General features: G+C 45.7%; 3 protein-coding genes, 1 long non-coding RNA gene and 1 pseudogene across 8 annotated transcripts; 2 read left to right on the top strand and 3 right to left on the bottom strand.

Moving 5' to 3' along the window:
• Nucleotides 1–1,155: 1,155 nt before the first annotated feature.
• On the bottom strand, nucleotides 1,156–3,001 carry LOC136187958 (uncharacterized). The gene is made up of 4 exons (XR_010670057.1): nucleotides 2,926–3,001; nucleotides 2,282–2,373; nucleotides 2,136–2,223; nucleotides 1,156–2,078 (listed from the first exon to the last, which is right to left on the bottom strand). It is a non-coding gene; the product is annotated as an uncharacterized lncRNA (long non-coding RNA).
• An 89-nt stretch (nucleotides 3,002–3,090) lies between these two features.
• On the bottom strand, nucleotides 3,091–7,104 carry LOC136188540 (signal recognition particle subunit SRP68-like). 5 transcript variants are annotated; one of them, XM_065976270.1, is made up of 17 exons: nucleotides 7,015–7,081; nucleotides 6,050–6,093; nucleotides 5,897–5,996; nucleotides 5,748–5,846; nucleotides 5,575–5,688; nucleotides 5,307–5,502; nucleotides 5,168–5,250; nucleotides 4,892–5,063; nucleotides 4,628–4,843; nucleotides 4,512–4,574; nucleotides 4,392–4,454; nucleotides 4,137–4,340; nucleotides 3,795–4,070; nucleotides 3,687–3,749; nucleotides 3,564–3,633; nucleotides 3,386–3,503; nucleotides 3,091–3,332 (listed from the first exon to the last, which is right to left on the bottom strand). In XM_065976270.1, exons 6-13 carry the CDS (start codon nucleotides 5,481–5,483, stop codon nucleotides 3,984–3,986), a joined length of 1,065 nt encoding a protein of 354 aa, XP_065832342.1. In that variant the 5' UTR covers nucleotides 5,484–5,502; nucleotides 5,575–5,688; nucleotides 5,748–5,846; nucleotides 5,897–5,996; nucleotides 6,050–6,093; nucleotides 7,015–7,081; the 3' UTR covers nucleotides 3,091–3,332; nucleotides 3,386–3,503; nucleotides 3,564–3,633; nucleotides 3,687–3,749; nucleotides 3,795–3,983. The 5 variants fall into 5 exon arrangements, with proteins under 5 accessions (XP_065832342.1, XP_065832340.1, XP_065832344.1 ...); XM_065976268.1 differs by having other exon boundaries at nucleotides 5,897–6,093; nucleotides 7,015–7,104; XM_065976272.1 differs by lacking the exon at nucleotides 7,015–7,081 and having other exon boundaries at nucleotides 3,795–3,866; nucleotides 3,925–4,070; nucleotides 5,897–6,358.
• A 2,041-nt stretch (nucleotides 7,105–9,145) lies between these two features.
• On the top strand, nucleotides 9,146–10,136 carry LOC136188423 (4-hydroxybenzoate polyprenyltransferase, mitochondrial-like; annotated as a pseudogene).
• A 455-nt stretch (nucleotides 10,137–10,591) lies between these two features.
• On the top strand, nucleotides 10,592–11,531 carry LOC136188422 (WSCD family member GA21586-like; the record flags this gene model as incomplete). Its single annotated transcript, XM_065976162.1, has 1 exon — nucleotides 10,592–11,531. A coding segment is annotated over one exon (897 nt), but the record flags the coding sequence as incomplete, so codon positions are not given.
• A 684-nt stretch (nucleotides 11,532–12,215) lies between these two features.
• On the bottom strand, nucleotides 12,216–14,924 carry LOC136188450 (uncharacterized). The gene is made up of 6 exons (XM_065976184.1): nucleotides 14,806–14,924; nucleotides 14,441–14,491; nucleotides 14,099–14,386; nucleotides 13,923–14,047; nucleotides 12,987–13,858; nucleotides 12,216–12,936 (listed from the first exon to the last, which is right to left on the bottom strand). Exons 2-6 carry the CDS (start codon nucleotides 14,448–14,450, stop codon nucleotides 12,402–12,404), a joined length of 1,830 nt encoding a protein of 609 aa, XP_065832256.1. The 5' UTR covers nucleotides 14,451–14,491; nucleotides 14,806–14,924; the 3' UTR covers nucleotides 12,216–12,401.
• Nucleotides 14,925–14,974: the final 50 nt, after the last annotated feature.

The following is a 14,974-nucleotide window of genomic DNA, read 5'->3' as shown; positions in this document are numbered from 1 at the left end:
GCAGGCTATGAAAATACTTATCTGACTCCATTCCGAACTTCTTCGCTCAGAAAACTTCCCCCTAAAAAATCAAACGAGCAATGAACACCCATATACCGTCGCCCTGTCGCGGCCCTCCAGGCCCGCTTGACGAAAGGGAAGATCCAATAACTTAGGGTCAAAGAAAAAAAATAAAATTTTTGGTTGCTATAGAAACCAAAGTTTGGCCACCAATTATTTCGGCGCTGGAGAGATCAGATAAAAAATCACGGCTCAATCCGACCACAGGAAGGCACTTTGCGAACGCCGCAAATATGTACCAAAAGCCAAAAAACGATTTGGGTGAAAATTCCACCCAAAAATTTGGCCGATCGCCACCAAATTTCTTGTCCCTAATCTACCACCAAATAGAATTCCTTTCCACAAAAAATCGTGAAAGAATTCCATCAGGGGACGGAGAAAATGGAAAAACAAAATCGATTTTTCTCATTCGTGATAAAACATCTTAAAAATCGTGCCGTTTCGCCAGGAAACGTCGCACGACGACCGGACCACGACCAATCGAACCGCAATGCGCTACTCTATCGAACTGGTTCGGAGCCGTGTCGAAAATTGCAAAATTTCAATTCAAAAACGCGCCAAATAAACAAACACACCTACGTAGTCGCGTGCGTCCAAATCACCCCACCTTTACGACGCCGCCGCGCCTTAACGACGCGACGTACGGCAACGAACGAACCGTCGATCGAAAGCCTACATCATCTAGATTCTGATTTTCGGTTCGTCGACGGCGTCCGATGCGCCGTTTGCCGTAGAGAGAGCCAGAAACATAGGGGCCCGCCCCCTTTTCGCGCATCGAAAATCGTCGTAAACGCTCGCAATACGCCGCGGGACGACGCGAAACGTTCGAAAATGATTCGAAAACATCGTTTCGCATCGATTCGCGACGATTCGAGAGGCGCGACGAACATTGGCGATCGCACGCAACGAATAACACACAAACACGTTCCTTACCCTTCGCGTTAGCCGGTCTCTGCCGTAAATGCCCTGTTTAGAGCCATTTTTCAGCCGATCCGTAGTAATGACTTAAACCGCAGCCCCCGTGTATACACAACCCGGATAAACCACCGCCCACTCCTCAAAAATACACGCGAATTAACCGAAAAAATTCCCAACACTGCCAAACATATTCAACACAATCAACTCATCACAATATACTTTCCTAAAAAATTAAAAAAGAAACCATAAGACTCCTAGAAACAAAAACGCAACCATACATAAAAACACGATTATATTACGTCAAAGCTCAAATTTGACCAAGAGACCCTACACCCAAATTAATCTACAGAAAATTCTCTACAAAACCTTAGTTAAACAATTGCCATTCTCGCTAATCTTCTATATGAGATTAAAGGTATAAGTTGACACTCTCCAAAAACATGAATTTTTTCTAACAAATTACAATTACATCTACACACGCCACCAGCAGGAACCTAGATTGAGCTCGACGAGCGCTTTCGAACGATATATAACACAACCACAACGAACCAAACCAGACGTTAATCCAGCAACTTATTACTTTTAGGCCTTTTTCACAAAATCGAAAATCTTGCATATTTCCTCAGAAATTGCTCTAAAACGCTCAGGATTTTTTTCAGACAGGGAGAATTGCTCTCTACCACCTCCCTACCGAATCCTCACATCTCCTTGGCAACGAAAATTACTTAAAACTTTCCCCCAATAGTACGCCTTCAAATGGCGAGAACTAGGCACCAAAAAGCAAGTCTCCGACTGTAACTCACCCTTTTAGGTACCGCCTCGCTACCAAACACCTGGACCCCATCGTTGCCATTGTCACCGTAGATTTTCCAAAAACCTATTTGTCGACCCTATCTCCCTAGAGTGCCCCCAAGCCCCTATAAACCCTTCCCACATAGCCAAAAAATTTCTCTAAGCCACCCCCCAGCTCTCCCTATTGAACCTAACCCATACCTACAACCCGTATCTACGATCGATCCATCGTCCTTCTTCTTCCTTGCTCGCACTTCTGTCTCCATCGCGTGTTCTTCTCCTCTCCTCCTCCTTCCGTTTATACGCTCCTAGAGGAACTCAATTAAAAATAATTTCTCAACCAAAATCAAACATACACCACATACCTTCAATCGATCCATTTTCCTTCTTCTCCTTCTGTCTCCATCGCGTGTCGTGTCCTCCCCTTCTCCTTTCCTCTCCACTCGTGTTCCCCTAGAGAAAAAACGTTACATACATTCCCAAAGACAGAACACGAACCTATATCCCTTACCATAAACTCTCCGAGGACTCCTTTCTTCTCTTCATCGAACCCCCTCTTCTTCCTCTCAAGTTTGGTGCCCTTTCCCTTCCAATTGAACGCCCCTAGTAAAAATAAATCAAAATCAGTCACACTGCTAGAGACTACTTCAATCCATACCTAATCGTGTCGACCCCCCCCCCCCCCCCCCCCCCCCCCCCTTGTTTGATCCACCCCTATACACAACAACCAAAGCCCACACAACGTGCAGGCTACGAAAATACTTATCTGACTCCATCCCGAACCCCTTCGCTCAGAAAACTTCCCCCTAAAAAATCAAACGACCAATGAATACCCATATAAAAGCCCCTTATGTAAACGCGATGATACCAAAGCTAAACTATGCCTAAAACCACGCTCTAAACCCGATCTTATCGAATACAACGCTCGAAACTGCGTGATCTGTACAAAAAAGGCCAGTTTCTCCTATCGGGCCCCCATTCTCCTCTGCGCGCCGTTAACGATCCCTCACGCGAGCCTGAAACCTCACCGCGAATCGCCTAAACTTCAAAAAACCGCAGATACAACAAAGAGGCAAGGAGACAGCACCCCCAAGCGAAGACGAGGCCCCGAAACCCGATCACGCGCAACGAATACCACGCGAAAACGTTCCTTACCCTTCGCGATGATCGTTTTCTCTTTTCCGGCGCCGTATTCGCCCCTTTTCGAGCCGTTTTCAGTCACACTGTCGCAGTGAATGAAAGTACAGCTCCCGTATATACGCAACCCGGATAAACAACCGCGCGTATTTCAAAAACATACGTAAATTGCACATATACGCTTTCGTACACTGCTACACACGTAAAACACAACCGATTTTCAGACGCACTACATTTCCATGCTACTATTCTATTTATACATACTGTACCAGCAAGAAAATTGGCTCTAATACCGGCTCTCTAAACATTCCCTGATTGGAACGAAGCCATTGAACAGCTTTGTAAGCATCCGGGGACATTCTTTTGAAGGATTTGATCTCGACGCTGGTTCAAGTCTTCAAGCCGTTTCAATTCCTCAGAAAACCCTTATAAATAAATAAATAAACAAACAAATAATGACGTCATGTAGGTTTCTTACCTCTTGATCGAGCTTTTAGATCATCGCTTTCCTGACGTATACGGGTCCTATCGGTTGATACTCTGTTAATATCCCGGCTGCACTTTGAAATTTTACGCGCAAGTTCATCGGCTTGTGACTACAAAAAATTATTAAAAATTATTGCAATACAATATCCGGGATTTTAGTTTTTTCTTACGCCGACGTTTTCGGAAGGCGGAAGAGCGTCTAGTTTGAGAGCTTGTATTTCCCTCTCAAGGTGTCGGATACTGACGCATAAAAAATAGATAAATAATAAACACGTGATATGATACGAACTCACTCTCCCATACGCTTCTTCTCTTTGATACAAGCTCTCCTTATAAGTTTGTTTGGGCTCTCCAAGCTGAATTCAACATTATTAATTAATTTTATTAATTAATTTTATTACGTCATGTTCTAGAGATTCTAAAGTGCTCAATTTCCCGGATACGTCCTGTCTACCCTTTGTGACTTTGTGCGACTATACACAAGAATTGCCACATGATGATCAGATGTATCATCATAAATCTCTAGTAGACATTTTGTGTGCATCAATATTCTCATTTGCTTCAGTGATTTTTCGCTGAATTGGCCCGGATCAATCTTTGGCTTTTTTCAATTGCTTCATAGCAACGGAGAGACGTTCCTTCGCAGCCGTGTGCACATCTCGAAGACTATTGTAATACTAGACCACGTGACACAGAATATATTATTTATTTATTTATTCTATTTTATTTTAATTCATTAGTACCACGTAGGCGCGTTTCATTTTGAGTTTTTCAAGATTGTTGATTTGTCGTCTTCTCTCCTCGAATCTTTCCACGTCGCCTCGATGTAATTCCTGTTGTTGTGTCAATTGTTCTTGTTTCGCTTTCATTTCTTTGCCTCTCTCTTTCATATTGTGAAGTTGTTTCTGACGTCGAATCAATTCCTCGTGTCCAATCTCAAAATTCAACTATAAAAATACTTAAATAATTTTTGGTCGTCACGGATACGAAAAACGAACTGCTTTCACGGTCGCGCGAAGAAGTTCGACGGGATTCATTTTAGCAAATTCAACAACTTTGTCCTAATAAATCAAAAAAAATTTTGGAGAAAAAATTCCAATAACATCTTCCTTCTATACTTGAGGTAAAAATTGACACAGATTCGATAGCTGAATATTCATGGAACTGACTTGGGTGCCAACCTGAGGTTGTATATTTAATCCTTATTGATTTATTAATTATTTAGTCTATGTACTTCTTTTTGCTGCGCATCTTTGCATGCCATCAGCAGTGAATCATAGAGCTCCATTTTCTGTTCGAACGTCTCGGCGCGCACGATCTCCTGATCGCTTTCCAGAGTACGCAAAATAAAGACGCGCACTTTCTCGTTCTTCACGGGCACCGTCTGCCCGTTCCACGTGATCTCCTTCATCGTCTCCGCCTGCTGGTCTCGGCTCTGAGCCAAAACTTCCTAAAAAAGAGAATTTCTATCTAACCTTCGACCTCGCGAGCTTCGTACGTCTATTTTTCCTGCTAAGAGATCTTGGTCGTCTCCTGCAGTCATTCTCAGCTTCATCAGCTCTTCGATGTCGGCGCTGCCGTCGCCGACGTTGTACGCGCAGTAACGAATGTTGGGATCGTAAAGTGCCTTGTGCGCCGGCAAAGCGCTGGCAAGTCTCCCGTAAATTGTACTAAATAAAAGATTTTTTTTATGAGCAAAACTAAGACTACAATGACATCACTCCTTTTTCTTACTAAATCAATAGTTTGGATATAGATTATTAGTACTACCTGCCTTGCTTCTCTAAAGAGACTAAGTGCAGTCTGCCACTCTCTCATCTCAAAGTTCAAATTCCCATTCATCCAAGCAGAATAAGCCTAATCCGATTACCCTTTGCATTCAAAGTTTTATTCGTTTTGTTTTCTTTTCTGACCTGCGCTTCTAGTTTCGTTCTTGCTTCGCATATGTCTGCTTTGCACAGCTGGCTCAATGCTCTCGCGTGCTTGGCTGCCTTTTTCAAGCGTCGAACCATGTGAAATCGCTTTCGCGACTCCGTGTTCGCCTGCTGTCGTAACTGTAGGGCATACGCCCACGCTCGTTCAGAATTCATCAAAGGCAATAGTAGAAATCTAGTAATCAAGAGAGAAAGAGATTTCTCAGCTCTGAGACTCTCTACAGCTCCTAGTCTATTTTTCTCCTACTTCGAATCCGTTATGACGTCAATTGTGAGCTCTTTCGGATGGAATCGATGTCTCGAACCGTGAACGAAGCTGAGAGACTTTCTCACGCGACGAAGACGTCGAGAACAGTATTGCCTGCGAAAGTAGGATCGCTTAGTCCATCACGTGACTCGTTTTTAGTCCTTTTCGCTCGCCTATATCGTTGATTATCCCCGTGGCGAAGACCGCGCTGGCCTTGCGCTTCCTTTATGATCAGCCCGCCTCAAAATCATCTTTATCCGCTCGTGGTCGGTCTAAACAGAACACTTAGCGTCTAAGTACTCGGAGACACTATACTCCATACGTTAGGAGTTTCTTCCACTATCTTATTCAAACTAGGCAACTTTCCGGAGTCGTCATCGTCTCCTGGCTGCCCGCTTCACCTCCAATTCGCCAGTGTACCCCTATACATACACAACAACCAAAGCCCACACAACGTAGCAGGCTACGAAAATACTTATCTGACTCCATTCTGAACTTCTTCGCTCAGAAAACTTCCCCCTAAAAAATCAAACGAGCAATGAACACCCATATACCGTCCCCCTGTCGCGGCCCTCCAGGCCCGCTTGACGAAAGGGAAGATCCAATAACATAGGGTCAAAGAAAAAAATAAAACTTTTTTGGTTGCTATAGCAACCAAAGTTTGGCCACCAATTATTCCGGCGCTGGAGAGATCAGATAAAAAATCTCGGCTCAATCCGACCACAGGAAGGCACTTTGCGAACGCCGCAAATATGTACAAAAGCAAAAAACGATTTGGGTGAAAATTCCACCCAAAAATTTGGCCGATCACCACCAAATTTCTTGTCCCTAATCTACCACCGAATAGAATTCCTTTGCACGAAAGAATTCCATCAGGGGACGGAGAAAATGGAAAAACAAAATCGATTTTTCTCATTCGTGATAAAACATCTTAAAAATCGTGCCGTTTCGCCAGGAAACGTCGCACGACGATCGGACCACGACCAATCGAACCGCAATGCACTACTCTATCGAACTGGTTCGGAGCCGTGTCGAAAATTGCAAAATTCCAATTCAAAAACGCGCCAAATAAACAAACACACCTACTCGCGTGCGTCCAAATCACCCCACCTTTACGACGCCGCCGCGCCTTAACGACGCGACGTACGGCAACGAACGAACGAACCGTCGATCGAAAGCCTACATCATCTAGATTCTGATTTTCGGTTCGTCGACGGCGTCCGATGCGCCGTTTGCCGTAGAGAGAGCCGGAAACATAGGGGCCCGCCCCCTTTTCGCGCATCGAAAATCGTCGTAAACGCTCGCAATACGCCGCGGGACGACGCGAAACGTTCGAAAATGATTCGAAAACATCGTTTCGCATCGATTCGCGACGATTCGAGAGGCGCGACGAACATTGGCGATCGCACGCAACGAATAACACACAAACACGTTCCTTACCCTTCGCGTTAGCCGGTCTCTGCCGTAAATGCCCTGTTTAGAGCCATTTTTCAGCCGATCCATAGTAATGACTTAAACCGCAGCCCCCGTGTATACACAACCCGGATAAACCACCGCCCACTCATCAAAAAATACACCGAAAAAATTCCCAACACTCCCAAACTTATTCACCACAATCAACTCATCACAATATACTTTCCTAAAAAATTAACTAGAGAATGATGGCCCGGTGTTCACCGTGTTGCCATCATGCAGAGCCTCCCACCGCTTACCGTACGCGAGTGCATAACATAGTGTGACGTCATAGTTTTTATGCTGTCACATATTCACGTTGTCATTACAGCCGTTAGCTACTACTAGTACAGCTCAGTCCTACCTACATACTGTAAATACAGTACTTGCATGATTGCTGTGTTTTCCTAATTAGGCGCTTTTCTGACGTACAGTACAGTGCGTGCCAGCATAAATGGCCACAAAACGCGCGCTAAGATCACTGTAGATCACTCGCTGCAAGACATACAGTGTCACTGTGTGTCAACGAAAATCGCTCTAATGCCTATTTTAAACAGGGATGTCAGTTTGACTTTTGTGGGACGTACTCCCAAAGATTTAAATTTTTTGCAAGTTTAGCGCGCGCTAATTTTGTAAAGGAAAGAACATTTTCAAATTCGCCGATAATAAATTTCTAAACAATGCACGTGAGAAGCCATTTATAGAGTGAGTTTCTTTCTAACTTGATCCCTAACGGAAAAAAATGCATTTCTATTTACGTCACGTGACATCCGTTTCTTTCCACCGAATTACTGTATTGAAAATCAAAGATAATGAAGTTTTAGAAAATGGTATAAAGTGACAGATGAGTTTATGAAAGCCGTCATATGTTGTTTGAAACTGGAAAAAAAACGAACTTTTCTGTGTTCTTAGCAAAACGTATAGAAACGTTGTCTGCGGTGAAATCAAAACCGTTTTCTTACAAAATAGACGTAAATAGAAATGCTAGACTTCATTGGAAATCCTTGATGTGACGATCAAACGTCAAAACTACGCCAAATGTAAACTACGCTCTGAATTCCTCGCGCGCTACTAAAAGTCCCGTTTGGCCATTTATGCTGGCACTTGATAATGTGCTCTGTATTTGAGGAGGACCTATGCATGTGTACGGGTCATATTTCCTGTTACCCGTACACGCGTACATACCCACCCATATACTGTACATGTGACTGGATACTTTTGATTGTGACGTCAGAGCGTGACAATCAAAACTGTCGTTTCGGTTTCTCAGCGCATTTATAACACGGAAAATAGCACAGATCAATTGGAAATAAGGGTTTCTAAGCATTTTTTTCGTTTCTGAAAGAAAAAACGCTTTATTCGCGCCGTAAATCGCCTTTTTCGGGTCACCGTTTTCGGCCCTATGTCACGCATGCGCTTTACAAAGTGAGGGTTTTTCTTATGTGACGTCACAATACCGAGCGTGACGAACAGACATACAGACAGACAGACAGACAGACAGACACTTCCGGCCCTAAGATCACGTTTGAGAGAGCCTCCCTCCGCCGTTATACGGGCTCCACCCGTACAACTCTGGTGGTCGGCTCCAAAAGAAACCATAAGACTCCTAGAAATAAAAACGCAACCATACATAAAAACACGATTATACTACGTCAAAGCTCAAATTTGACCAAGAGACCCTACACCCAAATTAATCTACAGAAAATTCTCTACAAAACCTTAGTTAAACAATTGTCATTCTCGCTAATCTTCTATATGAGATTAAAGGTATAAGTTGACACTCTCCAAAAACATGAATTTTTTTCTAACAAATTACAATTACATCTACACACGCCACCAGCAGGAACCTAGATAGAGCTCGACGAGCGCTTTCGAACGATGTATAACACAACCACAACGAACCAAACCAGACGTTAATTCAGAAACTTATTACTTTTAGGCCTTTTTCACAAAATCGAAAATCTTGCATAATTCCTTAGAAATTGCTCTAAAACGTTTAGGATTTTTTTCAGAGAGGGAGACCCAGGGTAGAATTGCCCTCTACCACCTCCCTACCGTATCCTCACACCTCCTTGGCAACGAAAATTACTTAAAACTTTCCCCAATAGTACGCCTTCAAATGGCCAGAACTAGGCACCAAAAAGCAAGTCTCCGACTGTAACTCACCCTTTTAGGTACTGGAGCTGGCTACTCTACTGGCCTTGCACTTGGGGCATAGCCCTTGCCACAGAACCCGCTTCGTTGCCGTCATTCAAAATGCTCGCCCTATTTGGAATGGGATCGTTTCTAATGCGCGGCGCTGCCTGCATTATCAACGACTTGTGGGACAGGGACATAGACGGAAAAGTGAGCGTAACACTGATATCAGATATTGGTACATAATATTTTATGATCACAGGTAGCTCATACCAAATTCCGGCCACTTGCCTCGGGAGAAGTGTCGCAGACGGGAGCAATTGGCTCGTTGGGACTTCAGTTGACAGCAGCTCTTCCAATTGTTTTCTCTCTCAACTATTATGGGATAAAGTGAATGAGAGTTATCTTCAGGGTTTCTTAGCGTGGCTCTCGCCTTTTTTTTCCTCAGTTTATACTTTATCCTATGATGAAAAGATTTACCCACTGGCCGCAGCTGTGGCTAGATAAATACGGTAGACAACTTATAAGTATGACAATTAGAGCTGTTTTGACGCGTGTAGGATTCACTATTAATTGGGGAGTGCTGGTGGGATATAGTGCGGTTAGAGGTCATCTTGATGCTTCCGTTATGCAGCGTGCATTTGTTCGACCATTATATACGACACAATTTACGCTCATCAGGTGTGAGACTTTTTCACTTTCTCTGCATGTCGACTGAGACTCCTAGGATAAGAAAGACGACGTTAATATAGGCGTCAAATCAACGGCCTTGCTTTTTGCAAGCCAAACCAAGTCTTGGATGGCACTCTTCAGCACATCAATGTGTTTAGGTGGAACAGCAGCTGGCATTTTGTCTCAGCAGACATGGCCATATTTTGCTACGTTTTACGGATCCTTAGCTGTTCTTGGGTGGCAGGTGAATCAGTTTTGACCTTTTCAATATTTTCCCTAATAAGAGATACCTTTAGAAATAAGAGATACCTTTATATATGGAAACTGAACCTAGATAACGAAAACGAGTGTTTGAAAGTGTTCAAAAGTAGCTGGTGGATTTACCGGCATAAGTCTCAGCAATCTTCTCAGACAAAGCTAGAACATATTATATATATAAAAAAATAAATAGCAGTTTCATGAATCAAAAATACTTTTGACATTTTCAGTGGTTTAATACGTCAAAAGCCTATTTTTAACAACTATGCAAGGGTATCTAATCTGATTATGTGCGTGCGTTCGCGCGTGCGCAAGACCCACGCAAATCAACGATCATGAAACGACGATGTTCTCGTCGATTTCGCGTCCCACTGCCTCTGCTCCTGTGTATCGGGGCGCTCGCCTGGTACGCGCGCTCGTCAAAACCGCGACAACCGCAACACGAAACCCGGAAAGAGTCTACTACTACTACTCCTCCTCCTTCTCTTCCTACTACTAAAAGCTCGCTACTAAACAGCTCGCACATCCGAAGAACGATCGTCCTAATAAACAGCCAGCAGGAAAAGGGAAATATCCGTGGCTCTACTACACGGCGACCCATCGATGGGAGCTCTTCGATCCGGCGCAATTGCGCGGCGCGCCGCCCGATCGACTAAATTTCGCGACGAAATCCTACTATCCGTGCGTTGTGCCGACGTTTTTGCGACGCCAAGCGCCGATTATCGCCCTGGCGAGCTTTCCGGGCAGCGGTAATACGTGGATGCGCTATCTTCTCGAACAGTCGACCGGCGTCCTGACTGGATCCGTCTACAATGACGGTTCGCTCGTTAGCATCGGATTTCTCGGCGAAAACGTCATGAATCCGACCGTGCTCGTTCACAAGACGCACGAACTCTATCGGCCCGGTCGTCCGCTCGCCGAATGGGTCGACGGGGTCGTCGTTCTCATGCGCAATCCGTTCCACGCGATCGTCGCCGAATTCAATCGCAAAACGCACGGTCACACGGGCGTCGCGCCCGACGCGACGTTCGCCGGCGAACGCTGGCGCGAGCACGTCGAAGCCTCGACGACGTACTGGGAGAACTTCGTCGATTTTTGGCTCGGCCAGCCCACGCCTACGCACGTCGTCTGGTTTGAAGATGTGCGCGTCGACGCGCGACGAGAACTCGGCGCCGTTCTCGATTTTCTCAAGGTGCGAGTCAACGCGACGCTGCTCGACTGTCTTCTTCGTCATCCGGAGGGACGCGGACGTCGGCGCGGATCGGAGACGCGCGATCGAATGCGGTATTTCAGCGACGATCAACGTCAAACGATATGGAATGCCATTAGACGATCGCACGATCGACTTAGAAAATTTTCTGCTTCTTTTTATCCTTCTCTAAGAGATGCGCCGTAGAGTTACTGCTAGTTTTATTTTATGTGTTTTTCACCTGTGTCGAAGTCACGTTTTTACTTTTTGGGACAAGAAAGAATGCTTTGACGGTACGCGTACCTATGAATCTCTTTCTCCTAGAGAGCAACAAATTTCTCATGTTCGCTCCTCGGACGGACATTCGCGTCATATCCTTTGACACGGCCACCCATTCAAACGTCATTCTGCCGCTGAAAGGTCTACGAAGCGCAATAGCGCTCGATTTCGAAATCAATCAGAATCAGGTCTTCTGGAGTGACGTCACTCTCGATTTCATCAGCAGATCCAACATGAACGGTAAACGAAAACATGTCCATTATTTATCTATTTTTTCCTCTCCAGCTAAGGATCAAAAAGTGATTGCGTCGAATAGCCTCGAGAGTCCCACCGGCTTGGCCGTCGATTGGATCAACGAGAAAGTCTACTGGACAGACGTCGGAACGGATAAAATCGAAGTGAGCAACTTCGACGGGAGCCAACGAAGCGTCGTCATCTGGAGCGGCATGGACCGTCCGCGCAACATCGTCGTCGATCCGTCAAACGGCTATTTCTATTGGACGGACTGGGGAACGGTCGCGCTCATATCGAAGGCCTATCTCGACGGCACTCGCGCGTCCGTCGTCGTCAATTCGAATCGGTCACTGTCCCATAGTCCTCTACGTGACTATTTAGACATTAATTCACTACTCCTGTGCGTGTGCGCGCGTGTGGCAAAAAATGCGTGTGTGATCTCTCCACGAAAAAACAACCCCTCTCTCTATGATCAACCACCCGAAACCCTTCGCGTCGGCATTCCTTAGCCTATTAATAACCTCATGGCACTGCTGTCCTGCAAATCAAGTCCCCCCCCCCTCCCCTAACACACACGGCAGCCTCAAAACAAAACGGAAAGCTCAACCTAAGACTCTTGACGCGCCACCCAGTCAAGGTCATGACAGTGGGCGCGATAGAGATGCCCATCGTGCTCTACCTTGAGAGCTGATCCGCATTCGACTCCTTCCGGCCAATTCAGGGTGACGTTGACATTTGGATAGAAGGCGCGCCCTTCTTCTCCCGACCAGTCGAAATCGACGATGCGAACGTGGACGTCGTCGCTTCCCTCTTGCATGGAGACGAGCACATTCGGAGAGCGAAAATCTCCATGAACGAGACGCGTTTCGCTCTCGCCCCCGTGCAGCACGTCGAGCGCCTCCTTCATCTTTTCCTTGATCTTCTGTGTCTGAGCAGCGGAGAGGTTGAGGCAAAGGGCATCATCCAAACAGATGTAGCCGTCCAATTTCTCCATCATGACTACCCAGAGAGAGCAGCATAATGGCAAGTGAACGATATCGTAGAGCTTCGGCGCCATCCCCTTTTGTGCGCAGCGCTCATGCGCCTCCTGGCCGTATCGGTGCGTCGAAAACTTGACAATGCGAGTCTCTGATCCGTCCTTGCTAAAGAATAATTGAGTTAATTGAGTAAAACAGAGTAGAAATGAACTTACGTGCTCATTTCAAAGACGTCTCTCTTCACGTGTCGACTGAAGCGAAAACGACCGGAAGTTCCCAGAAGCTCTGTGACGCAATCGCAAGGCAAAATGTGATCCGAGTCGAATTTCATGCATTCCGCCCCGTTTTCCCAAAACGTATTCAGCTCCTCGACGCCGCGTTGAAGTCGCAGCAGGAACATGGCGCACTCCTTCTCTTCACCAGGAACGAACTCGGCTTTGGCTAGTGGACAATGGTGAATGACCATCTCGTTTTCGTCGTCGAGCATCCGAATGGCAGCGTGCAATTTGGCAAACTTGCCCTTCATTTCTAATAGCAATACAGGGTAAGCCCTTGATGCCGGATCAGAGTGTTTAGTGTCCGTCTTTTTCCCCAGCTCACGCATATAGAGCAGTAGTTGAACAAAGGGATCCCCGGAGCCTTCACGAACCTTGAATTCTTCAATGAGAAGAGCTATAGTGTGAGGAGTCTTGCGGCTGAGGACTACCCCGTCCGGATGCTGATTACCAAAACAGTCGTCGGGTTCTTTGTCGTTACTGTCAATCTTGAAATGATGTTCTTTTGCCCATTTTTTAATAGGGAAATCTTTTCCCAGCACTTCCGAGAGAATTTCATTAATGATTGGCTGCATGAGCTCCTCTTCTGCACTTTTTTTAACAAATCCGAGGCAGTCGGACCAATTGGCATAAATCAGCTTTTGAGCAAGACCTTCCATCCTCTCACAATCAACGTCGTCATTGCTCAGGACTGACCCCGCCGAGAAGAATGCGTGGCACAGTGTTGGCGTTGTCAGGTCAAGCTGTGCATACTCATCATACGCCTTGACGCATTCTTTAGGCTTTTTCGCAAGAGATGAGAAACTATGTTTCTAAGGTAGGAAACGCAAGAAAAATTGAATCCTGATCTCTAGAACAGCTTTCGCTTAAACTGACCGAACGAGTCTTTCGCTTTCGCTTTCTTTTCTGCAGCTGTCTGGTAACTTCGTCAACAGGGGGTTCTGTAGCGGTAACTTTATCAACAGCGGGTTCTGTAGAGGTAACTTTATCATCAGCGGGTTCTATAGAAGTAACATCAATGTGAAAGACAGACCTCAGACAAACACAATTACCAGGGAAGATGTAATGCGATTTTGTTTGACTACACAATTTTGTAGTCTTGCCCTCGTACTCCATTTCAAACGTGACATTGCAGTGGTATCGACCAATTTTCAGTTTAGGATCTTGGCGCAAAAACGAACGCAGACCATCGTTAGACACTATCCACGTCTTCTGCTCCTCTCGCGAATAGTCGACACGCCAGTCGAACGATGGGTTCCAGCCTTCACCCCTGAAGTGGCATAGGAGTTCGTCAGAAAATAGAAGAACAGGGCCCTCGATGCGCGGCGTCGTTGCAACTTCTAAAGAGACAGAGAAAGTGAGAAAATCAATCGTGACAGTGCGTCAAAACATACGGCCGGCCATTATTCGCGTCACGTGAGGAAATAGCTGTCGATATTCGAGATCTACACGGAAATTCTTCGTTAGTTCCAGCTTCAGCTAACTCGAGCTGCAAGGGAGGAGTGCGTAGAGGACAACGTGAAAGGAATTCGCCTAGAGCTGCTTTCGCGTGGACGGCGAGAGGACTGGATTTCACTTTCGCACAAGTGGTGGGCCCCCTCTCTCCAAATTGCTGCCTTTCGCCGATCTCGCTCTTTTATTCCGGCTAATCGAACGAGATCGGCGCGTGCTATACGCCTTCGGGTCGTAACAAAAAGCGCGCAGCGGTAAATCGAAGGAAATCCACCATTTCAAGACCCAGACAATGTCCCATCCTTACCGGTAGAAGCGAACAGCCACTGTTCAACCGTCTCGAACGCCGGAGAAACGTCCAGAAGATTGATTCAACAAGAAGAGGAGCGAATGTTTTGTGTAGCGCACTTTACTCGTCAAGCAGGTTCTGCAGGTTCTACTGGTAACGGTAAGCCTACAGCGCTAAAGTAGTTCTG

The sequence above is a fragment of the Oscarella lobularis genome, chromosome 6, assembly GCF_947507565.1.
Source record: "Oscarella lobularis chromosome 6, ooOscLobu1.1, whole genome shotgun sequence".
Taxonomy (NCBI): Eukaryota; Metazoa; Porifera; class Homoscleromorpha; order Homosclerophorida; family Oscarellidae; genus Oscarella; species Oscarella lobularis.
The sequence above is the reverse complement of the archived record's forward strand: the minus strand, read 5'-3'. Positions and strand labels throughout refer to the sequence as shown.